Source organism: Pungitius pungitius, chromosome 10 (genome assembly GCF_949316345.1).
Source record: "Pungitius pungitius chromosome 10, fPunPun2.1, whole genome shotgun sequence".
Taxonomy (NCBI): Eukaryota; Metazoa; Chordata; class Actinopteri; order Perciformes; family Gasterosteidae; genus Pungitius; species Pungitius pungitius.
Window position 1 is genome coordinate 19,754,776 of NC_084909.1, and position 25,261 is coordinate 19,780,036.

Below are 25,261 nucleotides of genomic sequence, written 5' to 3' on the forward strand. Positions count from 1 at the left end.
CCAGCACAGTGACAGGTGCGATATTGTGGTATAAAAAAAGAGTCCATGTTGTTCCACAATGCCACCAGAAAGAGAAATATGAGCTCTAAAGCAAAGCCCCGGACGTCATGCTGCTCATCAATAAAGTATTGACTTGAACTTTTTGTGCAAGCCACAACACAGTTGAGTAAAAGGCCAACAGAAGGACCATCATTTCAACTCTTGTTCTGCCCCAAATGAAAATGCCGCTGTTAGCCAGCTGCATATTTATGAGGCGTTCACACAAACCTTTCATCTCTTTCAATAATTGCTCAACAAGCTATCGAGCATTAGCGCTAGCGTGTTTTTACTCTCCATCTAAAGCTGACATGATAACATTTACCATTCAGCATCCAATGATCGTGCATTTACTGTCAATCGTATGTCTCACTTCAGAATGGCCCTTCTTCTGCTACCCAGTGTCTGAGTAATTGTTGCATGGAGTGATCAGGTTTTGGGTGGAGTGGAGCTGCGTATGGCGTATGATGGAGGACTCGTTTGTCCCCCCCCCCCCCATTGACGCTGATGTCCTGTCATGTCGTGCCTCGCTGCATTTTGCAGAGCTCTACCCCTCAAATTGGCACGCTGCTTCCCTCTGCTACATCGTCACGCACCGATGCCCGCCCTCGCCTTCACTTCGCATCCCTTCTCTCCTTTGTCTCCCGCTCGGAGCGCTTCCCCTCTGCTGTGCACGTCGCTCTCCTGCACCCCCACGCCGTCCCGTCACCCCCCCCCGTCACGTCCACTTTTTCACCACTCAGCCTGTTACCTCCTCCACTCTCTCGACCCGCCGGCCTTCCTGCCCCTCTGCTCTCGCTTGCCTCTTACACCTTCCTCCCTCTTTCCTCACATCATCCTCCTCCTCTAAAACCAGCTTTTTCTTTCAGTCTGCAAGCCCCCCCCCCCCCTCCTTTCCCCACCTGTCTTTGTTCCACCCCTGTCAGCCGGCGGTGATGTCGGACGCTCTCCAAAGTCAGCCATGTGAGCTGCAGAATGAATGATGGTGGTTGTGCTTGTCCTGCCGGGTTGGCGTGTGTGTTGTTGTTGTTGTTGTTGTGGCCTGGTGAGGAGCGGATGAGGATTATTTAGTGCCCAGACGATGGACTGCGCGCGCGCGCGCGTGTGTGTGTGTGTGTGTCCGTGCATACGTGCGACGCACCGATCCCGTGCAGGTAGAGAGACAACAGGTCCTGGCTGCAGTCCCAAAAGCTTTTTGGAACTTTGACGAGGAGAGTGGAGGGTAGGTAGATCCACAGCAGCCCCTGCAGGAGGATTATGGAAGCTAAATTCTGGTGACAAAGAATAACCGGGAAGGTAAATGAAAGAATATAAACCGATCCGAATGCATACGAGACGCTGCCAACGTATGCTGAAGTGAACGGACGTTCGCCTGTCTGGACAGACGAGCAATGTCTTCCGCACTTCCTGTCCCCGAGACACTCCTGTCACACACAAGAGCACACACACACACACACGCACGTGGCACCACCAGACGCTGTCGCTGTGCTCTCGGTCGAAGCGGCGGTCTAGGTTCTGTCACAGCAGAGGTGTCTTTGCGACTCCTGCGAGGCCCGAGCCAGCGGGCACATAAGGCCGTGCCATATGGCCCCAGCTACCCTGTCTGCTCAGTGTTGTGAGGGATCGCATTTCCTCAGTCTGTCTCGCTCGCTGCCGCCCTCTCATTAACACACCCGCCTGATTTTGATCTCGTCTAGAATATTCCTTCAAATAGCCCTATCGTCCGTACAAACACCTCTCATACGTATTCAATTGGTTCGGCCCCTTCACCTCGGTTTCGTTTCCATGCGGTCGACTTACGGCGAAGTAACAGCTGACCAAGCTTATCTCAGCGGGCCGCTGGCATCACACGCCGGTAACCATCAACGCGTCCAGGGATCAAAGCCGCATCGCGCGCAAGAACGCCCGTTTCTCTCCTATGGTCAAAGACCTGCTTAGTGAGGAGATACGGGACGGTTTGAATCTGTAACCTCAGCTCTCTCGCTCACTTTCACGCCAAGATGAGTCCCAGATGAGTGAATAGGAACTTTTTTTGTGTGTGACTAAACCGGTTGAAGGTCAGTCGAAGGCGTTGAGTCGGGATAAAGACGCGCCCTGTTTTTCTGTCCCGCCTCATTAAAACATGTGGCAATCGGTCACTTCGGGTCGTCCTCACCTTGAGTATAAAAGAGACGCGGAATGCTTCAAGTTCGACGCACAGCATCCTCCTTCATACCCACCTGTGAGCATATCTGGATGAGACCGTAATCTGCCCACCCTCCGCTTTGTACGTCCTCCGAGAGAGACGGAGGTTTGAAATCAGCCGTCCTCCTGTCACTCCTCCCATTTCCGCAGGGGTGAGGGATGAAAATTGAGGGAGATCAAGAGAGATGGGGTGAGGGAGTTTTCAGGGGGGGGGAAAAAAAGGGATGCACTCTCAAAAGATACCTGCAGGGTTGTGCCGGGCAGCTTTCCTTTGCGTTGCATCATGCCTGGCGTAGAGCGAGAGTCCCCAGGTTAAGAACAGCCTGAGCCAGATGGGAGAGAGTGTGAGGGAGTGAGGGGGAGCGAGGGGGAGACAGAGGGGAAGGAGGGAGGATGGCGGGCCCTGCAGGAAGCTATTCCAAGCGTCTTTGTGGGGTTGCCATATTTTCCTTCTCTCCCACTCTCCTTTGAGGGGATTTTCTGTCTCTCTCTCTCACACTTCACGTCCATGTTTATTCCTCTCATCCTTTTTTACATTTTTAATATTGTTCTGTTTTTTGTGCCGCGGTTTCTTCGGGGGCTTTTTCCTTTTTTATCATGCCAAGTTTGTTGAGGCAGGGTCTCTTTCCCTCTCGCTCTGTGGCCGTCTGCGTCTGTATCATTCGTTACTCTCATTTCCCCCCCAGTCCCCTTCTGTTTCACTCGCATCCATTTCCACCGACTTCTTCTCCCCCCCCTAAGTCCATTTCCAACACAAAGTCATGTTTGCCTCACATCTGCTCTACAGCCATTCCTTCCTGCATCTCAGTCCCTTTGATCAAAAGCCAGTTTGCAGTTTCACTTTTCCTTCCATACTCCTCCTTCTTTTCGCTCTCTTTATGTGCCACCTTCCCCTCAGCTGCTTTAAGACAGCGTTCTCACTTGATTGTTCCAAAGCTCCCGGGCATCTGAATCGATGGCGCAGTTATTTTTTGCGCTTCCCCCCCCCCCCCTGCGGCCAACAGACCTTGTTTGTGTCAGCGTGGCTCAGATGACTTTCTCGCCAAGGCGGCACAACTTGAAAAGCCTCTTTTATGTGTGAAAACAATGGGAGTTTCGCACCACTGTTTTCAGGCGCTTTGGTTAAAGATCTCCGCGGAGTCTCAGCTGGTTGGTTCCCAGCTTCCAGCAATGCGTCCCTCCCTTCTCCCACGTGGGCCCTCCCCGGAGATCACCAACAAAATCCTGGATCATCTATTAGCTTCTGGTTGCAAAAACCAAGATGGCGACAGTCAAAATGTCCAAATTGAGGTTTCAAGACTGTAGTCAACAAACCAGTGGGTAAAGTCACGGTGACGACGACCTCCAAAACCATGTCGGCAAAGTGTGCTTCTTCACTACGTTGTAACTCCTGGCTGTGACGGGGCAGGCTCACGCCATCCGTTTAACGAATAAAACTTAAGCCATTTTAAAATGTGTTCACACTGGCCGATCAGCTCAGACTTCGGTCCAAAAGTGAGACGACAAAGAAGCTTTCCCCACGCGGGCTTCGTGTGGACGTGTCATGTGACTAGTACGCATTCACAGAATGCGCCAATTCTTCCCCACGGTCACGTGCTTCTGATTCTACCGCCTATATTTCAGCATTTGAATTGAATGAGGTTACCGGGTGTGACTGCAGACCCTCTGATAGCCATTCCTTGTTTCCCAGGAACAGGGGGGAATATCACATTTGTTATTCCGGCATTGTAGCACAGGGGAATCAATACCAAACACAATGAATATCTCTCCTGTAGAAAAGCACGGCGCCATCGGAAATCTAAACGTGCTCCGAAGCCAACACGTCACGCGGGGGAATGAATGCGTACTTTTCTCCTGTGACTAAGCAGCTGTTTGAGTAAGTCACTTGACCTGCTGCTGAACCAGCGGAGCGACAAATGGAGCCATGAATGGAATGAATGCCCATCAATAATAATAACGTGTAGCACATCTGGTGCTGAAAAAGAAAACGTCTTTAGGTAAAATTTCTCAAGATTTTAAGGGTTGTTGTGAATATGGTTTGATCGGATTCGTCCTCCGATGCCGTGTCCTCTCGGGGGAAATGGATGAGTTGAATCGGCCTCCGGTAAAAGGTGACACAGTTTATATGTCTGTGGCTTTTATTGTGAAGGGTACAGTGCGCTGCCTGTATCAAGGTTACTTTGGGATCTGTTTCACCAAGGTTGGCTGAGAACCAAAACTCACTCACACTTCCTTTTCATTATATAGTTATATTGTGTGATTCTGCTACACATACTGGACCGAGCATGAATCGCAATCATTTGAGGTCTCTTGAGGTCAAAAGTTTGAACTGTGAACAAATATAAATAACTCTTTTTACTAATGGTTTTAGCCATGAAGGGACTGAACAAAAGCTACGTTCTTCTTCTTTTTTTCTAGCACACATTCGTACCCCAACAATCCTAATTAAAGACATCATCCAAAAACAGCGCTACCAATTCAACCAAAAACCTGTTTCCACGTCATATTCATACAGGGGTCTTCAAAGTTTTTCATTACAATATCACTTTTTTTGTTAACTCCATTTATCAATGTGTGGATTACTTGTGCTGTTGAGAGTGTCTTTTTCCATTTGAAAATGCTGCATGATGAGCAAAGAAAGTGACTAGTGACAGTGATAGAATCCGTCCTTTACATTATTTTTCTGAAGTGGCATGAATAATATACAGGTGACCCTAACCCTCACACACAGCCTATGATTAAACACTTAGCTGAGTTAAGTAAGGCCTTAGCCTGTCAACACAATGCCACCTAGTTTGAATAGTGAACAAACATTCATCCTTATGTTATGACACACACTCAAGGTTTTGTATTTTTTCCTGTGGCCTTCATGTGACCTCACCGGTTTTTCTCCTCTCCACTCTGCAGTGCAACAACGACTATGCCCCGGTGTGCGGCTCCAACAATCAGAACTACCAGAACGAGTGCTTCCTGCGCAGGGACGCCTGCAAGCAGCAGTCTGAAGTGCTCATTATGTCAGAAGGCGCCTGTCCTGCTGGTAGGTGCATTTACTTCATTATGGCGCCTGCACGGCTTTATAAACAAGACCACGCTCACAATGCGAGCGCCAAAGAGCGCCGACACCAACGCCCCCCCCGCAGCACCCCAGTGTTCATTTCGTCAACGAAAATGATGACGAAAAATGTTCGTTAACGACCTTTTCTCATGACGAAAACGGGATGAAAACAGATCTTTGAAAATAAAAACTATGGCTAAATTAGACACAACACAAAAGGGAAGAAAAGGAGTTTAATATGGCTATTAAATGTGACTAAACTAGACTAAAGTGTAATTAGTTTTTGTTGACTAAAACTAAAACTATGGATTAAAAAGACTAAATGTGACTAAAACTAATATGAATTTTTGTCTAAAGACAAAGACTAAATCAAAAATGACTGCAAAAATGAACACAGACGAGACCAGACTCGGGTGAGGCTAACGCTCTGGAAGCCTGCACATGATGCGAAGCGGAAGGTGTCATTTCAATAGCACCTTTCATGCAGAAACGGGTCGTGCAATCACCAGGAACGGATCGGCTCAACAGCGCGGCTGTAACTGGAGACGAATTTGAACGTATACTCCCAAAGTTTATTTTCCCTCCCCACCTCCCGAATTAACACTCATTAGCACATGAGCAGGGGCATTTGAGAACACCTCCCCTGGTGTGTAACCTCACTGCAGGTCTCATCTGTGTTGGGTACAACAGACCGCCGCGAGAAAACCACCCGCTGTGGCCCTGTGGGGGGTCTCACAACACCCCCCACCCCAGTCCCTGCATCAAGAATCAACCGACCATACCATGAAATACGTTAAAAATAGTACACGTGCAATACGTATGCAGCAGTTCAATTTCCAAGGCTTGAATATTTGATTAATCAATACATGCACATTTACCTTGAGTGGACGAGGCCCAGCGCTGGTGGAGTGATGCCTTACTTCAAAGGAATTAAAGCATGATGAGACAGAGTTGCCGGCGGTGACTGATGCAATTTCCCCAAGTTCTGTGTAACGAGCACAACTTGTGACAGGGCCTCTCATTGAACGGATGAAGAGTGCATCACGGCCTCCAAATGGACGCCACATGGCCTCAACTGTTAGCGAGTTAATCATACAGTTTGTCTCAATTTGGTGTGTCAAACAGAAAGTCCAAGAAGGCTCGACGGCGGTGGCCTTTGGTTACGTAAAGCTCAAATAAATGTCGAAAGGCACGAATTGTCATAGGTGGTTACTGTAACCCTGTTGCCAAGAGGCATGCTCAACATAGCAGAAAATGCAATGGCTGAATCACACATCATCTTGATGGCCACTTTGTTCTTCAGAAGAATGTGAAGCCATTTACGTAAAAAATAATAAAAATAAAAATGCCGGCGGGAATCCTGTGGACCACTTTGATTTTCTGTATCAAAGAATTCTTCACTCTTTGACTAATGGGGCAAAGGGAAAAGATCATAAGGTGTAAGCACTCCTAAACTAGCTGGAGTGTATTCACTGTAGAATTAGTTATTCACTGATTCAAAAATGTAGGTTTTAGCACGGAAGTGGCCATACAAGAAGGATAATCAAAAATCCCATCCCCTGCTTCAATGATCATCCCTAATACAGTATATCGATTTTTTAAATAGTAAAATATTTTCCCTGTCTAGCGAGGCAATCACCTGCCTCGGCCTTGTAAAGAAGAAGCCACAGAATGTGAAGTTATCCATCATAACGGGGATTACTGTCTGCTGACCTGTCTTGGTGTTTAAAGGTCAGCCACTTCATTAGCGACGTGGTGGAGACCCGTAGTGCCGCTCCGAGTACACAGCGCCACGAAAACAAAAGCTTCCTGGGCATTAATAAGCTTTGGGAACGCTTATATGGATTCACTCTATAGGCAGCAGTAGAAGTGAGATCCTCACATTCCCATCAAGGTGACTGAGCATAAGATGGGACGCTTTTAATGATAACATTCTGTTTGTTTTTAACGCTAACATGAATTGTACCGGGAGATTTCTATTTTTTTATGACCAGCATAATTATTGTAACGTCATTTTACATGAATCACATCCTCCTGTTTTGGCAGCATAGCATGATAGCATACGAGGTTATTTAGCAATCTTGTCGGATTGATTTCCACTATGGTCTATGATGTGGTTTTAATGCGATGTATTTTAGTGCTGATTACGCGTTACCAGTGATCGGTCTCTACGGAGGAAGCTGAAAGAGCTATGAGCTCTTGGGCTTTAGTCTGTTTTTCGACACATGATTTATTCAGCTGCTCGTCCGCTACCACTACCCTATCATCTCCGCTCAGCCCACGGAGTACCCACTGCAAGTCAAAGTGTATAATGTATGAAGACACGGCTTCCACAGAGGCCCGGCTCCTATTTATTCCTCTTTTCATTGTACAAGCGGATCGTGGCATTTTGGAACATAAAAGCGGGCAGGGCTTCATTTGGTTTTGATACCATGACAACACGTGTGATTAGGTCTGACCCGCGTAATGTGCTGCATCCCGTGATGACAAATACAAATGGACGAGCGCGTACTACGAAACGAGAATCCCCCCCCCCACCACCCAAAAATAACTAATCTCCTCTCCATCTAACAATTAGTGAGTCATGTTGTGAGTAAGCGGTGAGTGAGTGGTGCTGTCGGCCGTTACCGAGGCCCGGGTTAACGCGGCTCAGTTGCTGCAGTTCCAGGCAGAAGTCCACTAAAAGGCCCTTGAACGGGCACAGCTGTGACAGTGGTGGCGCCTGTGCTCCGGCGTCCAGCCTTCCTCTGGCCTCTGCGGGCTCATGCGTGACGTCCCCTTGCGGGCCATGTGACAGCGTGAGCCAGTGTGCGTGATATGGATTTGTGGAGTCCCTGACAGCGGAAGGGGATGGAAGTCCCCTTTCTTCCCGGCAACAAGCAGTGCCTCTGAGGAGTTAATGCAGTGTTCAAACAAGGATGTTTTTGTGGCCGAGTCGTCTGAAAAACCAACCGTGAAAGTGGTTGTGCGACACGCGGCGCCCGGCGTCACGCGCTGCCCTCGGATGCACACTTTGCCGCCATGTTGCTCCGGAAGGAGGCCGGATTAAATCAACTGCACGTCCCCCTCCCAGGCCGATGCGTTTTCAATGCACTGCAGTCCGGCTCTCGCTCCTCCTTCTCATTTTAGCACTTGAGTTTTTTTTTTTTACTTGTGTGGCGTGATGGGGTGAAAGAATTGTCAGAGATGTACCCTTGGGACTAGCAAATAAATGACAAAAGGCTGAAAATGTGTTCATTGTAATATTGATGCAGCAGTGGCCCAGAGACAATTAGGAATAGTGATTATAGTCTATTTCAATTAAATAAAAGCGGCTAAGTGCACTTCCTTTTATCTGTAAAACAAGGATGGGATTTCCTTAAAGGCAAGGTATAAAAAGAAAGGATAGTCTTCAAAGACTGGCGCTATGTCCCGTTGCCGTTCTACATTCTTAGTGTATTCTCTAGAACCGTCTTAGTTGCCTAAAACTAAAATATGTGCAAGTCGTTTCATTCTAAATGTTGATGAAAGGACAATTAAAGTGCTTCTTTGGAATGTTTGTGCCGATTAAAGCCAACAGAGGGTCTAGGTATTCATTTGGATCAACATCTGGTGACTGAAGGTCAGAGCATTTGATTCACTGCTCATCAGTGAGTCTTTGTGCCCCGCGGGGAAGCATTTGCGTCGATTACGTTACTTTAATCATTTATTGAGGTTTTTCATTTTATTTTTTAACGAGTAATCTTCTGTCATAATGTGAGCATTATCGGCTTCTGCTGGCGGTGGTTCACAAAATGTCAAAGGCAGCTAGAGAACGGCTCTCTTCGGGGGGAGGAGGGGGGGTCATGTTTCAGTGGAGCCCACGGGCACTCATTAAAATATAATGGCAGTAAACAGATATTAAAGGAATTGTGAAATGAATGCAAATTTGATTTGAACAAGTGAAGTATTTGCCATGGTAACATGTTGTTATGACGTGACAAAGGGATGTGCACTTGAGAAAATGGGTGTTTATTGCCATTTTTTTAGTTTGAACTAGTGCCAACCTATGAACTGATATTAAGAGGAAATTTGACGTTCTAAATAAATTAAAAAGTTGTAAAACATGACAATACAGTGAAGTTAAAGTAATGAAATTGTGGATATCATGTGGGCATCTAGATTTACACAAGCTTGCTTTTCATTTTAAGTTAAACACATGACGATGTTGCTGTGTGGGAGCTTTCTTACATAAGCAACCCTTTCATGTGGAAAAGTAGGGCAGGCAGCTACTTCTGAACAGTTTCCTCTTGGCTCTCTTCACCACTTAGCCATCGAGTTGATACTCTGTGCGAAGCCAACGCACAATGTGTGCAGCGGCCAAAAATCCTTCAGAGATATCACCAACACCGACGATACCAGTAACTAATTGTAAGTAATGCGAGCGTTAAAACTACTTGGGGCACCAAACCTCTTTGTTGTTCCCTCTCTCTCCATCTCTCCTTGTCCTCCTCCCCATCTCCCAGAATACCACCGGCTCCAACAGCAGGATAACGGATGTGTGTCTGCTTGCCAGTTCCAACACTTGTTTTTCATTGCTGGGCTGCCAGACATCATGAAACCCACTTTATATTTTATTACTGTTCGAAAGAATTATTGTTGAGAAAAGAATTCTGCTAGATTTACTTGTAGAGCGATTACATATTACACAAGTTATTCAGACTTAAACCATTGCCTCAACAATAGCTAATACCAACCGTGTGAAAGGTATGTGACAATAAACTACACTTTGCACTTTCAAAGTAGTCACTTTTCTACTTTACCCTAAGTACCAGTACCATGATAAACAATTCCCCTGATAATGAATATTGAAAGAATGCAACTTATAAAGTTAGCAGGACAAAAGGTAGTTGTATGAAATGTGGTTTTCGGGGAGAAAGATGAGGCAAATCATCAGAATCAATAACACGTAAAAATCTATTTTTACAGTAGCATCAAATAAGGTATCGACAAGAGTGACATTTTGACCAAAAGATTCAAAATACCACCAATATTAGCAGTAATTTCACGATTGGATTGTACTCACCTGATGAATGTTAGTGTAATATTCCCTCTCACATTGTAATTTTTGAGTAATGCCAATACAATAATGTTACGCTTTTATTGGCCATTCAGTACTTCAGTGCTGGAATGAAAACAGGAGATTTTGCTTTTTGTGAATATTGTCTCAGCAGCGGTAGAGAGCGAGGAGCGCTAATTATTAGACGTTAGACCTTCACATTCACCTCCACGCACATTTGACCCATCACCAGGTCTCTCTGTGCGTTCACTGTACACGACAGACCATGCCAGTGTCTACTTTGGTCGAGTAGAGGCACCTTGTGGTGTTTCTTTGGTCGAGTAGAGGTACCTTGTGGTGTTTCTTTGGTCGAGTAGAGGCACCTTGTGGTGTTTCTTTGGTCGAGTAGAGGCACCTTGTGGTGTTTCTTTGGTCGAGTAGAGGCATCTTGTGGTGTTTCTTTGATCGAGTAGAGGCATCTTGTGGTGTTTCTTTGGTCGAGTAGAGGCACCTTGTGGTGTTTCTTTGGTCGAGTAGAGGTACCTTGTGGTGTTTCTTTGGTCGAGTAGAGGCACCTTGTGGTGTTTCTTTGGTCGAGTAGAGGCACCTTGTGGTGTTTCTTTGGTCGAGTAGAGGCATCTTGTGGTGTTTCTTTGATCGAGTAGAGGCATCTTGTGGTGTTTCTTTGGTCGAGTAGAGGCACCTTGTGGTGTTTCTTTGGTCGAGTAGAGGCATCTTGTGGTGTTTCTTTGGTCGAGTAGAGGCACCTTGTGGTGTTTCTTTGGTCGAGTAGAGGCATCTTGTGGTGTTTCTTTGGTCGAGTAGAGGCACCTTGTGGTGTTTCTTTGGTCGAGTAGAGGCACCTTGTGGTGTTTCTTTGGTCGAGTAGAGGCACCTTGTGGTGTTTCTTTGGTCGAGTAGAGGCACCTTGTGGTGTTTCTTTGGTCGAGTAGAGGCACCTTGTGGTGTTTCTTTGGTCGAGTAGAGGCATCTTGTGGTGTTTCTTTGATCGAGTAGAGGCATCTTGTGGTGTTTCTTTGGTCGAGTAGAGGCACCTTGTGGTGTTTCTTTGGTCGAGTAGAGGCATCTTGTGGTGTTTCTTTGGTCGAGTAGAGGCACCTTGTGGTGTTTCTTTGGTCGAGTAGAGGCACCTTGTGGTGTTTCTTTGGTCGAGTAGAGGCACCTTGTGGTGTTTCTTTGGTCGAGTAGAGGCACCTTGTGGTGTTTCTTTGGTCGAGTAGAGGCACCTTGTGGTGTTTCTTTGGTCGAGTAGAGGCACCTTGTGGTGTTTCTTTGGTCGAGTAGAGGCATCTTGTGGTGTTTCTTTGGTCGAGTAGAGGCACCTTGTGGTGTTTCTTTGGTCGAGTAGAGGCACCTTGTGGTGTTTCTTTGGTCGAGTAGAGGCACCTTGTGGTGTTTCTTTGGTCGAGTAGAGGTACCTTGTGGTGTTTCTTTGGTCGAGTAGAGGCACCTTGTGGTGTTTCTTTGGTCGAGTAGAGGCACCTTGTGGTGTTTCTTTGGTCGAGTAGAGGCACCTTGTGGTGTTTCTTTGGTCGAGTAGAGGCACCTTGTGGTGTTTCTTTGGTCGAGTAGAGGCATCTTGTGGTGTTTCTTTGATCGAGTAGAGGCATCTTGTGGTGTTTCTTTGGTCGAGTAGAGGCACCTTGTGGTGTTTCTTTGGTCGAGTAGAGGCACCTTGTGGTGTTTCTTTGGTCGAGTAGAGGCACCTTGTGGTGTTTCTTTGGTCGAGTAGAGGCACCTTGTGGTGTTTCTTTGGTCGAGTAGAGGCACCTTGTGGTGTTTCTTTGGTCGAGTAGAGGCACCTTGTGGTGTTTCTTTGGTCGAGTAGAGGCACCTTGTGGTGTTTCTTTGGTCGAGTAGAGGCATCTTGTGGTGTTTCTTTGGTCGAGTAGAGGCACCTTGTGGTGTTTCTTTGATCGAGTAGAGGCACCTTGTGGTGTTTCTTTGGTCGAGTAGAGGCACCTTGTGGTGTTTCTTTGGTCGAGTAGAGGCACCTTGTGGTGTTTCTTTGATCGAGTAGAGGCAACTTGTGGTGTTTCTTTGGTCAAGCTGAGGCATCTTGTGGTGTTTCCTTCACCTCATGAGCGACATTATACCACAGAGGTTTAGGTCCGAGGTTACAAAGTGGCGCATTCTCGCCCAATATTGACCTTTGCGGTGCGACATCTGTCGGACAAAGAAGCAAATTCACACCTCCTTTGTTCCAGTCCACTAGAGTCTTTATTACCTTCGTGCCGCCGACAGATAAGGACGATCTGATTTAGAGGCCGATAACGTGGAGAGCTCTCAGCGTTACAAAAAACCAGCGAAAGCTGATAACCACAGGATGGTATCACATCAAGTGCTAGCCCAGCGCAGTGAGGAGCATTAGCTTGGCCAAGTGAAACAAACTAAGCAGTCTATTTCCCCCAAAGGAGGGAGATTCGCTAAGGCAGGCACTCACGTAGCACTTTCCAACTCCAATCGCAAATATCAACAGTGTAAGTTCCAGGAAGTCATTCGTTGGGGGAGAGGGTTTAATTGACACCCTGTTAAAATGTTGACGACATGTTTAATCACCACTTTGCCGCTCTGCAAATCCCTGAGCACCAACAGATGACAGGAACCATATGTTTGTGATGATTTAAGAGGCACATGCTGCGTTAGCAGTAGACCGTGAGCTAAACGACGATGAGTGTCGCCATAATCTCACATAGTACAGGACAAGTCATCAATACACCACTAATGCTCTGTGTATGAGAGTATTCAGCTAATTCCGTCTGAATTCTAAGCACTTTGATTTGTGATTTTATATTTTAACCGTTTATCCATTAGCTTGTTGTCCTGCAGAGGTCAGAGGTCAAGATGAGCTGCTGAGCGGCGACCTAGGCCGGAATCAAAGTCGTCCTGAAGGACATTTTATCTCTTGGCTGGGACTTCGATGATTGATGATTCTCTAGAATCCCAGACTGCATTCAAGTGCCGACGTTTTGGCAGGAATTGGAATGCGAGTATTCATTGCAGATGTGACAACAATTCAAACCCACCGCTTTCTCACTCATGCTTTCCTACAGCCTAAATGTTGCCACGTTGGGATTGGACGTAAATGCTGCCATGCAGATTTCTGCAATAGGCTCATAAATCCTAGAGATAGTGGGCTCGTTGAGGCTTTGAACCTGAAAAGTATCCCCTAATCGTACCCAGGAAGGAAACATCAGCAATTCTGGCAAATTAAAGTGGGATATAGTGATGAACCGGCCCGCCCGCTACCTTCTGATGTTTTAATTTGGGATCTGCGTTCTATCTAGAAAGCTATTTGGTGGGGAAGATTATTTCACATTCCCGGGACACGGCAACTCCGGTGGCCGCAACATTTCCCTCTCAAGTTGGGCTTTGATGGAACAGTATTTTCAGAGGTGCAAAAACTTGTTCCACATCTCCCCAGACAGCTACTTTAAAGCTGCAAACACTGGAGATTGTCATTCGTACCTCAAACCATCTGCCTCTGGTTGCTGTGGATACTGTTCAGAACATGAGAATGACATTTAGACACACAAGCCTCGCATGCATTGCCTGACTATGAAACTTTTAAGCCTTATTTACAGCAGAATAAAAGTGTGTTTATTGGTGCGTGTGCGAGTCCAATGCTGTCTAGCATCCGATGGAAGCAGCACACTGAGGTTAATAACGGTTTGCCTGGAAGGCGCCGCTCTCTTTCTATCTGCTTTCTCCCTCGTCTAATCAATCGTTACGAATCTGAAAAGAAAACCACCTCAATTATCTATTATCCACAAAGGTTTGTCCCTCCTGGCTTCCCTCCTCTGCACCCTTTCTGTGCCTCTCACCAAATGAAATGGTGACCCTTTTATTTGGCAGACAAGTGGGCAGGAAAGCACGCTTGTGTGTATCTCCCCTGCCATTTTCTAATGCCAGTCTTTCTCTGCTTAAACCTCTGCACCTGTAGAGATACTAAAGCTTTCATTGATCTCCCATGAACCCACGGATCCTCCAAGCTCAGCCTTCTCACCAAACTCTGTACATGTACGGGTCCCGCATGTACCAAGGTCACAAATATTCTGCAGGTTCCGAAGGATCAAGAGCAGACGAGAGCCTTTTTTTTTGTACATGATTTACTTTGAGCTATTTCTTTTCCCCGTGGAGTTTTTTTCTCTTCCTCCAAACAAACGTACAACAAAGATGTATCAGTTCCTACTTGCGTTCGTTGTGAAACAACAAACGGCCTTTTGTGCATCATTGGGACACAACAGCCGCTACGTTAAACGCTCTATTAGCCCACTTCTGAATTGGACATTGTTTACATCCGTTGTGCCGGCTGCCAGACTTGTTCTCCTCTGCTTTTTTGTCGGAGTATTGCAACACGTCTCAGTGTGTATCAAAGGGAAGCTAAATTGGGCCCGTGTGCAGTGCAGCTGGCTGCCACGCAATCCTTAGGGGCAATTCCTCAGCGTCATTATGCCACCACTAAAAGAGCTCCTTTTTCACACTGATTTATGAACACAAAACAATGCCCGACAACATTATAGAGCGCAAACCGTCGGTTTTGTTATTGTGTCTAACTCGGGGGTGGGGGGGGGAAACGTGAGAGTTAAAACCAGTTGAAGTACAGAAAGAGTAGCTCTCATATAAACAGTCTTCCACATTTCACACCGGCAAACAGCGTCGGCTGGAACTGTTTTTATTCTGAGGTTCCCTTAAATTCAAACAGGATGAAATGATGAAGTGTTGTAAAGGGGAAAGCGGACCTTCTATTTCATATACTACCACGTCTCTATTAAAGCGGCTTAACCATTTGAATGGAAAAATCCAAACAAAAAAAGAAAATATTTTGTTTTATTTTTATACCCGAATACGCGGGTAGAATAATTCATGTCCACTGCGACTTTGGAGGCGGTCCCAGCTCACTGATTATCGACTGGTGGCTTTGAGAGGTCCTTTCCCTCGGCTCAGCTGCACATCTGCTGCACTGACCTCAAAGAATCATCCCTCTGGAGACTTGGTATTATCCCATCAGAAATGTATTTCATCGACCCAAAGCTCACGTCATTAAAGTATCAGCGCGGCGTGCTGAGCACACGGCCTCTCCTTCTAGACCCTTCTCACATGATATTCATATGGATCCGAGCTATTATCCCCCCAGTCCTCCGAGGTCTCCGGCCCCCGGGCCTTTTAGCGGATCGCTTTACGCCGCGGCTCAGGTTACACGCTGCCGGTTCTCCCGAGTGCTCCTCAGCACGCCCCTCGCAGCCACACCGCTCAGCAGTTTCAGGAAGCCCAGGGGGATTTGAGGGAGCTCCACGTGGGGACGAGGAGCCGCCGTAGAACCACGAGCGGAGTGCAGCCCGGCCTGCAGCCCGGCCACAGAAAGGTCCGCGCGTGGAGGCGTTGGCGTCGACGTCCTGCTGCGGGGCGCGGAGACGATGCGAGGCGCTCAAAGCCCACGGGGCGCACTTCACTTCTCATCTCAGAAGCACCTTCTGCTCCATCGTTAGGAAGAATGTGCTTCAGTCCAACGCACACGCTAGAAGACTAAATGGTTCTCTTCTGAGCTGGAACAAATAGTCCAAAGCTTTATTGATAACGTTAACATCTGAATTCTTAATTGATCTTTAAAATGCAGCTTCATCTTATTTGCATGTGTATAACCCTGCTATTTATGCACTGTTGAAGAAGAAGAAGAGGCCACACTGATATTCTTAGTAAAATACTATTTGCAGCATTACATTGCAGTGCTGACTGCGTAGAATTGGTTTTGAATCCCTGTCCAAATATTTCCAATAACTTTAGAAAGTCTGAATTCATTGACCTGCTTTTATCTGGATGGCAGACCAGCAGACTAACACCACCCTTCTAAAACCAAATGTGCATTCATGTTGATAAAACTGACCAGTTCTATTCACAAAGGATCTTCGGTCGGGATCTGCAGCATTAATATTGCACCAAACCTCTATAGAAGCTCCAAACATAAGAATAAATGGCTTCATTGGCGCCCCGGGGGACTCACAAGCTGCTACTGGCAGGCCGAGCCACGCACTCTTATGTAGAAAGATACACAGGCTCATTCAGCCGATGTCTGTGGTTACGTGAGACTCGTTAATAACTGTTTGTTCTCCTCCACAGACGCAGGCTCAGGATCAGGAGACGATGGTAAGATTTACTCACCTCCCGCTCTGTTCCAACTCTGCACGCACTGCTTTTCAATGTCCGTCTCTGCTACTTCCTCCACCGACTCTTTGCCTGCAACGCAGCAGACAAGTGAGCTGCAGGACGGGTTCGGTTCATTTAAAGGACAAAGAGGTTATTCATCACGACAGTATCGCATGCATTCATTAACAAACAAAGGGGACACATGTGAATATAATAACCCAGCACAATGCGATCATTTAAATGTTTCCATGTGAGGTTTCTTTAATGGATCACAGGACTGATGATGAACACCAAAGAGCCTGAAGCAGTCAGATGTATCCTCATATTTCCTCCAATGAATTATTACATGACCCCACGTGATTGGAGATGGGGCTCCATTTTTCTTTGCTCACCAGAGCAGCTTTACGATATTTCACTATTCTCTATTTTCAAATAGATAACAGAATAGTTCATCAATAAACCCAACTTCCTTCATAAATCACGCCTCTTCATGTTGCTCACATTGAAGCATTAAACGGACACCAAACGAGCAGGAATGTCCAGTAAGAAGCTGCCAGTGGGTCGCCGCCTTTAATGGCGCCCTGGTGACACACGCAAACATTTTTCACTGTCTTTCATTTTCATCCATCAAATGTATTTATAGCTTTGTAATTCGGCAGAAAGCACTGAGTGTTTACAAAGTAAATCAAAGTCAAAGTGGCCTTAATTGCACCATAAGGGAAAGAAGGTTTTTTTTCTTTTTACTCAAAAAACTCCAAACTTCTGCAGTGAATGCGGCAGGGAATCGTGATGGATCTTCTGTCTTAAGCTACTTTTGAGTCTCAGCAAGATCATTTTCACATCATCCGGAAATGTACGGCCTGAGAGGCAGGAAATAAGTTAGAAATCAGATGTATATTTTGGAAAATGCAAAGACGCTATTACAGAATTTGTGTGTGCACGGCTGACTAAAACGTAACTGGCACAGACCTCTGGGAATCCTAATCTCAAACTGATTACTCTGACTGAGCTTGTTTGTTTTCTTTTTGGTACAACTGGGAGTCTGCGATAAACAAATCTACTTATAAAGCACACATGCTCTCCCACCGTCATTTCCTCACTGAAAGCACCCACTCTAATAACCAAACCGAGTAGAATAACAACCCATAGTGCCACCTTGATCGATAACATTTTCTCAAATGAAATAGAGAGTGACACAGTCAGCGGATTAATGATAAACGATATTAGTGATCACCTTCCAGTTTTCGTTTTGTATAAAAATGGATATGTAAAAGATGAAGAGGAAAACAAGTATTGGTTTAGAAGGGTAAAAACAGAGAAAACTATTGATGCATTCAAAAAGGAGCTTTTAGCTCAAGACTGGAGTATTGTGTACAGAGAGAATGACACGAATATGGCTTATGATGAGTTTACGCGAGTATTTCAAAAGGTATACGACAAAAACTGCCCAATGAAGAAATATTGTAAAAACAGAAAGTGTAAAGAAACACCATGGATGTCTAAAGGTTTACTAAATGCTTGCAAGAAAAAAAATAATCTTTACAAAAACTTTATAAATAACAAAACAAAAGAAGCTGAGGATAAATATAAGAAATATAAAAATAAACTGACAGGTATCATTAGAAAATGTAAACAGGATTATTATAATAAGTTGTTAGATATTAATAAGAATAATATTAAACGTTTATGGAACATCTTAAATAGTATAATTAGAAATAAACCAAGAACGATTAATTATCCAAAATATTTCAAAGATGAGGATAACACTTTAAATAATATGAATGAAGTAGTCGAAACATTTAATAAATTCTTTGTAGATGTTGGACCGAACCTTGCTGCAAAAATTGCAAATGTTGAAAACTATAATTGTGAACTGATAGACACAAATCCTATGTCCTTGTTCCTCAGTCCTGTGGAGGAAAAGGAGATACTGGACATTGTTAAAGGGTGTAAAAATAAGACCTCAACAGATTACCATGACATGGACATGAAAACTTTAAAAACTGTTATTGAAAGTATCTCTAAGCCGTTAACTTACATCTGTAACTTATCGTTGCAAACTGGACAATTTCCGGATAGTATGAAAGTGGCAAAAGTAATTCCTCTGTTCAAAGCAGGAGATAAACATCTCTTTACAAACTATAGGCCTGTTTCCCTTTTACCGCAATTCTCTAAAATCTTAGAAAAGGTTTTTAACTCTAGACTTGACAGCTTTATCGAAAGGTGTAATTTAATCTCGGACAATCAGTTTGGTTTTAGGAACAATCACTCAACCTCACACGCGCTCTTTGATATAACTGAAGAAATAACTAATGCTGTAGATAACAAGAAATGTGCAATAGGGTTATTTATTGAGTAAAGCATTTGATACAATAAACTATGATATATTAATTAATAAACTAGAACATTATGGAATTAGGGGGGTAGCTCTACAGTGGGTTACCAGTTACTTAAAAAATAGAAAACAATGTGTGAAAATTGGTGGTTATCAGTCGAGTTGTCGACAAGTTGTCTGTGGTTTACCTCAAGGTTCTATTCTGGGCCCAAAATTGTTTAATATGTACATTAACGATATTTGTAAAACGTCTGAAGTACTTAAATTTATCTTGTTTGCTGACGATACAAATATTTTTGCATCAGGAGACGACTTACAGCAGCTGTGTCGGATTGTTAACTGGGAACTCAAAAGTGTCAACAAGTGGTTCAAACAAAATAAATTATCTCTAAATCTGAGTAAAAGCAAAATGATGATATTTGGCAACTGTAATTCCAATGCTCAGGAAGCAATTCAGATAGAGGGTGCTGTTATCGAGCAAGTGCATGAAATCAAATTTCTTGGTGTGATTATTGATGACAGAATTACTTGGAAATCTCACATTAAATATATATCTACGAAAATTTCTAGAAGCATTTCAGTAATAGCAAAAGCAAAGCACATTTTAAACATCAAAGCTCTAGATACCTTATATTGTTCTCTGATTTTGCCCTACTTATATTATTGTACTGTGGTTTGGGGTAGTACTTATAAAAACACAGTTAAACCAATAGTATTGTTGCAAAAAAGAGCTATCCGAGTAATTCATAAAGTTGGGTTTTTGGACCACACAAACTCATTATTTTTAAATTCAAAGATCATGAAGTTCTGTGACATTGTTGACTTCCAAACTGTACAGATGTTATTCAAAGCAAGGTATAAATTGTTACCAAACCAAATACAAAGAAGGTTCCAAGAACGTACTGGCTGTTATGAATTACGTGATGAATTAAACTTTAGGATTCAGAAACATAGCACAACTTTGAAAAATTTTAGTCCAACAGTTAATGGTGTACAATTGTGGAACAAACTGGAGATGGAGTTGAAACGATGTCCAAACATCAACCTGTTCAAAGTCAAATACAAACAAAAGACTTTTGAAATATACAGACAAGAAGAAATGTGTTGCCACTAGGGGGAGCATGAATGAATGCTTGAAATGTAGCTGTTTGAATTGCTCAGAAATGTTCTTTTTTATTTCTTACTTTTTGTTTGTTTGATTTTTTTATTGTTACTTTACTTATTTTATTGTACTTGGGGGTGGGCTCTTATAAGCTCTTGCTTCAGTCCACTCCTTTTGAGCACCATGTGTACTGCTCAAATAAATAAATAAACAAACAAATAAACAAACAAACCCTCGGCCACTTACAAGAGAAGACCTGCAAGGACACTTCAATAAAAAGAGCGTAACAACGGTTGCTTCCTCAGAACCGTGTGTGGCCACCACGACAAATAATAAATCCCCGAGGCGAAGGAGCACCGGGGGTCGAGAAGTGCGTGGAGGTTTATTGTAGTGACGTCACTTATTAATGCCAAAGCCGCGGCTCACAACGAATGTGCGGCTCAGGGAAGACTCTTTTTTGTGGGCTAATTGAGGGGCAGGTGGTTCATCTGTCAGCGCGTGTTGGCCCGCAGGCATCTATCTGCTCCGGTCCGTCTCTGACAGCCGCCCCGTGTGTTTACCCATGCGGTTCCTTCATTAACTCTCATCCACATCCATATATGACAGAGAGAGAGAGAGATTGGGAAAGAGATTAGTTCCCGAAAAAGAGACGGCAGAAAGACGGGCGAAGAAGCGGAAATGAAACCGGTGCGAGGTCACCCAGGAGTGAGAGAGAGTTAAGGAGGGGGGGGCGAAGAGAGAACCGAACTGGAGAGCCATGCAGAGAGAGAGAAGGCAATGGGAAGCATCATGAGACCTTCATGGTAGAAGCATAACCTGCACTCAGCTGTCACTCTGTGCTGTGTTGGGTATTGGACAGCAAGGCACCATCTTAACTTAGCTGCAGGAGAACAAAGCTTCCACAGGATCCCTGTGTTGTCTGCAGCTCGACCAATCAGATCCCAGGGCAAGAGAGACCCACATAGGTGTCCTTTGCTTTGGGGGGGTAGTGGTACATTAGCGAACAGGTCGTGGCCCTTTTCTTTCTGTAATGCTAATGGTGGAACAATGAGTTTAAAATTACAATCAATGAACGCACCTCTGTTACAGAGAAGTGTTGCTTCAGCGTTCCTGAGAATGCAGTGTTTGGGGGGGGGGGGGGGGGGTAAAAACGCTGCATAACCGACTCCAAAACTGCTAATGAGACAATGCAAATAACATTTCAGCTCCCAAGATGTGAGGATATTTTTACATTTACTTAATATTTGTTTGAAGTCACATTTATGGGGAAAGACAGAACTCACTAATGCATAAGAGAGGAAATAATTTCATCATCAAGTAAAGTGCTGCACATTTTGCTCCCACAGAAGCGTGTTACAACGCTGTCATCATGAAAAATAGATAAATGGCAAAAATAGAACATACTAACAGAAACGGACAGTGACGCATCAGGCCGGGAAAGAGGTGAAGGGTTCAGTGGTCAGGTCGTCTCTCAATGTGCCCACTGAAGCTCTCCACCTCCTTATGAAGCTCTCCACCTCCTTAAGGACGTCTGGGGGTTTCAACGCTGGAGAAGAACTGTCCTCATTCTCCAGCTGTCCGATAAATTTGACGTATCGATCATTCGGGACAAAGGAGGGACAATTGAGAAAAAGATCAGCTCGGGGGCAGAGAGGGCAGCGAGGAGGCCACGGAGGACGGGGGGGTGGGGGGAGGGAGGGAGGCGAGACACACCCTACCAAGATAGAATCAGGGTTGAGGTCGAGAGACACAGTAGAAGAGAAAGAAAGCTGTAGTTAAAAGGCGGGTCGGAATCAGAGTACATTGTAAAAGCTCGGGTCGGGTCCGGCTCGTTCTGCATGTGAGCGTGCGCTGGCAGCGGCGCAGGCGAGCTGCGCCGTGCACTCGGCCCCCGTCGCAGCGTCTCCTCTCGTGCGCTTGTTTATTTGATCTAATAACAGAGACATCAAGTCAACTGTGCAGAGACATCCCCCGGGGACACTAGTCTGGTCACATGGCCCCTTTAGTCCCAATCAGACATTTGTTCAAATCAAATTGCGCTGTGGAGAAAATTGAATTGGGCTTACATGATCATGGGGGGGGGGGGGGGGGGGGGGGGGGGGAGGGCCTTGAACCTGATGGTTTCCGTGGGGGTCAAAGTGTCTCTCTGAATGTGGCTCCAGGCCTGTTGTGCAGGTCTGTGAGGCTGCGCGATGGGTGAGATTTCGTATTAGTCGCCCTGTCAGCAGCCTGGCTTCATGGACCACGGACCATGGACAGCTTCGGGGGGGGGGTAGGAGAACCTTCTGTGGGTTCATTGTTAGCGGTGGACGTCCGTGTGGCTGACCACAATGCTGAAGGGCTTTCATTGCTCAGCGTGGGCAGGAGATGCTGCACGTTCTCCTCTGATGAGCTGAAGTTATCATACGAATATCAACGTCCTCCAGTAACTTTATTACAAAGTAAAGAGTTGTGGTGGGAGTTCACAGGGCTGGAAGCGTTTGGCTAACGGAGCTAACAGCTGACATTGTTCCTCTAAGTGTCCTTCTGATGTGTGCGCGCTCTACCCGACAAACGCCATCTTGTGAAATGTCTTTTGGAGAAGCCTGAGTTTGGTTTGCTAGAAATGATTTCACAGAATATTACAGAGAAGAAACTATGACACCAGCTCTGAGCAGTTTAATTGAATTGAATGTCAAGACTTCAAGGCAGTATTTAAATAAAAATATATTTATTTTCTTAGAAATTTGAATGTAGTGTTTTAAATGACCATTATAGATTATATTAACAAGGTAGATGTCAATGACGATTGAACAAAAACACTTACATGCACTAACTTTTGACAGATAGTTATAATAATACAATATTTTTCCAAAAAAGGGAACCAAATAGTTGTTGCATCTTATTCTAGTTTATTAACTAGGCTTTCCATAGAAAAGCTGATATTTCTCCATTGAATGCAACCATATAGTAATTATGGATTCATCTTCATTACAAAATATTATGTAAATCCAGAAAAGTACAAGGAGGTGACATCTAATTACCACTAAAATATCCTTCTGTAGAAAATCCTTAAGAACCAACAACTTTAATTATTCACTATCCTTTTAACATAGCAAAATGTAATTGTGCTCTTTTTTAATGTTGAATATGTACTTTTGGAGGTAGACTTGAATACGAAGCGGCCAGCAGGACGCTGCCTCCGGCCCCAAAGTCAGAGATTTAAACTCTGTCATGCTCGGAGTGCTTCAGGCATTAAAAAGGGACTTAATTCACTGCCGTTTTGAAGGGTAACGCTTATCTAAATGAAGTGCTTTCTCAAGGTCAAAACAGTGTCCTGTAACTTATCACAGCCACTTCTCCACTGTTGGAATGGTAAAAAATCGGCTCCATTATGAGAGCGTCGGTCCGCCTGCTCGTATTCATGAGGCGTCGCCGTAGCTCTGCTCTCAACATTGGGGGCATTTAATAAGTGGCGGGACCTCATTTCCTGAACCCTGGTGATTTTATTTGCATGAATTCACGGTGTTAAGCAAAAGACGGGATTCAGGGACCGGGTGATGCTTCCAAACACAAAGATGTGATGGAATGAAGAGCAGGAAATCAACTATTTACTCACCTGTCAATCAACGTCTTCTATTTAATGCTCTCCCCTCCTTTAACATCATTGGTACATTAATCCCTTTGAATGAATTTCTACACCCCTTGACTTTAAAATCCAATATTAGTCACAACCAGATCTTTTGTCTTCTAGGTGTCGATTATAAAGTTGTGATATTTTGAGAAAATAACTAACTTAGTGTAGCTAAAATTAATATAGTAAGAATAAACTCGTAATATGTGGGAAATTAAAATGTACCTGGCCCAAAATATCACAGAAAAAGTTCTTCTGCACCTCTGCCTCTCACGGAATAATTGGAAATATTTGGCTGGGACGTGGATCGGGACACATCTGTTCTCCCAAAGTATTGATAGGGACACAGCGTCGTCTCGCTCAGTCACCTGATTTCCTCTGTGCGTGTCTGTCTTTGTTCAGGCTCAGAGTGTTTAAGTCCCTCAGTGATATCAAGACTATTAAAATAACTACTCAGTCATTCAATCACTGCGGTCGTCACATGGGGGTCTGAGACTGGCGTTCGTTTAGGGTCTGAATATTCATGTGCACACGCAACACACCCTCCCTCCTCGATATCATTTACATTTACTTTTTGTGAATGTTGTCTAATGAAAAGATAAACAGTGGGCTGCGGCTTAATTGAAATACAATGACCTGATTGGGGTAATTCATCTAATGATCAAACCCACAACACTATGGATTTGCAAGCACTTCATTAATTTGAATTAAGGCCGAGGCTGTGCCGCAGTGCAATTATGAATTCAATTTCAATTGATTTCCCCTGGCCGCTATGCGGCAATGTACAAAGATGCTTTCACGAGGTTATTCTATGGACCCACAGAAACATTCCGGAGCGACACATTCATTGACAAGAAGGACACGAAATGTGCGTTTTGGCTGCCGTGAGGCAGGAAACCAGTGGATGGGAGACCAGAACCGAGCAGGACGGTGAGCTGCTAACCTGCGGTTCCCCTGGTGATTGTTCCGCCATCTATTTCTGCCTCAGCTGCCTCCACAATGACCAGCTGCAGCCCCAGTCACACGGCCATTGCTATGGTAACCAAGATAGAGGTTTAGGGAAGTGAGTAATCTAATATTCCCACTTTGTGGCGTTGCGATAAGGCGCTCCGCCGCCAGCCCACCCGCGTGTTTGTGCATGTCCTGTTTGGTCATTCTACACTGCACACACACACACACACACACACACACACACCCACACACCCTATCTAGCCAACATGCTCCACCCTAACAGGCAGGTGAAAGCCGAGCGGCATATAGGCTTCCGGCCCTGTTAAAAAGTCTGAACCTTCCTGAAGTTGACATTAAAGGATACTTCCACTGCTTTTATTGTGCAACTACAATTTCATTGATTTCTGCCACATGCAGGGCATTATTTCTCATTGTATAATACACATAGAAATCTTTTTGTTAACTATGGTCCCATTTTAAGTTAAAAAAAGAATAATGCAGTGTATGTTTTGGGGGCGTGGCTACCCTGTGATTGACAGATTGCTATCGCTGCAGACGCCGCATCCGTCCACTAGTTGCAAAACACAGACGCCGATGGTCTGATCAGTTTTATCCACCAGAGAATTATTAATGTACATGAAAGGGCTTTCTAGATAAATGCCTCCAACGATGGATAAATTAAAAGCACAGTAAAAATATTTATGTTTATTAAAGTATATTTCATAGACACAGTACCAGTCAGAAGTTTGGACACACCTTCTCGTTGAATTGAATGAGAATGTCACGGTTTGGGTCCTCTTCCT

The 25,261-nt window shown here is 44.8% G+C and overlaps 1 protein-coding gene across 1 annotated transcript in view; it reads left to right on the forward strand.

Annotated features, from left to right (window-relative positions):
• tmeff2a (transmembrane protein with EGF-like and two follistatin-like domains 2a) overlaps positions 1-25,261 on the forward strand; it is an 80,329-nt gene that overhangs the window by 25,458 nt on the left and 29,610 nt on the right. Inside the window, exons 3-4 of the mRNA XM_037488244.2 lie at positions 5,128-5,257; positions 16,431-16,457. Of these exons, the coding sequence (XP_037344141.1) occupies positions 5,128-5,257; positions 16,431-16,457 (157 nt within the window). The remainder of the gene's footprint in view (positions 1-5,127; positions 5,258-16,430; positions 16,458-25,261) is intronic.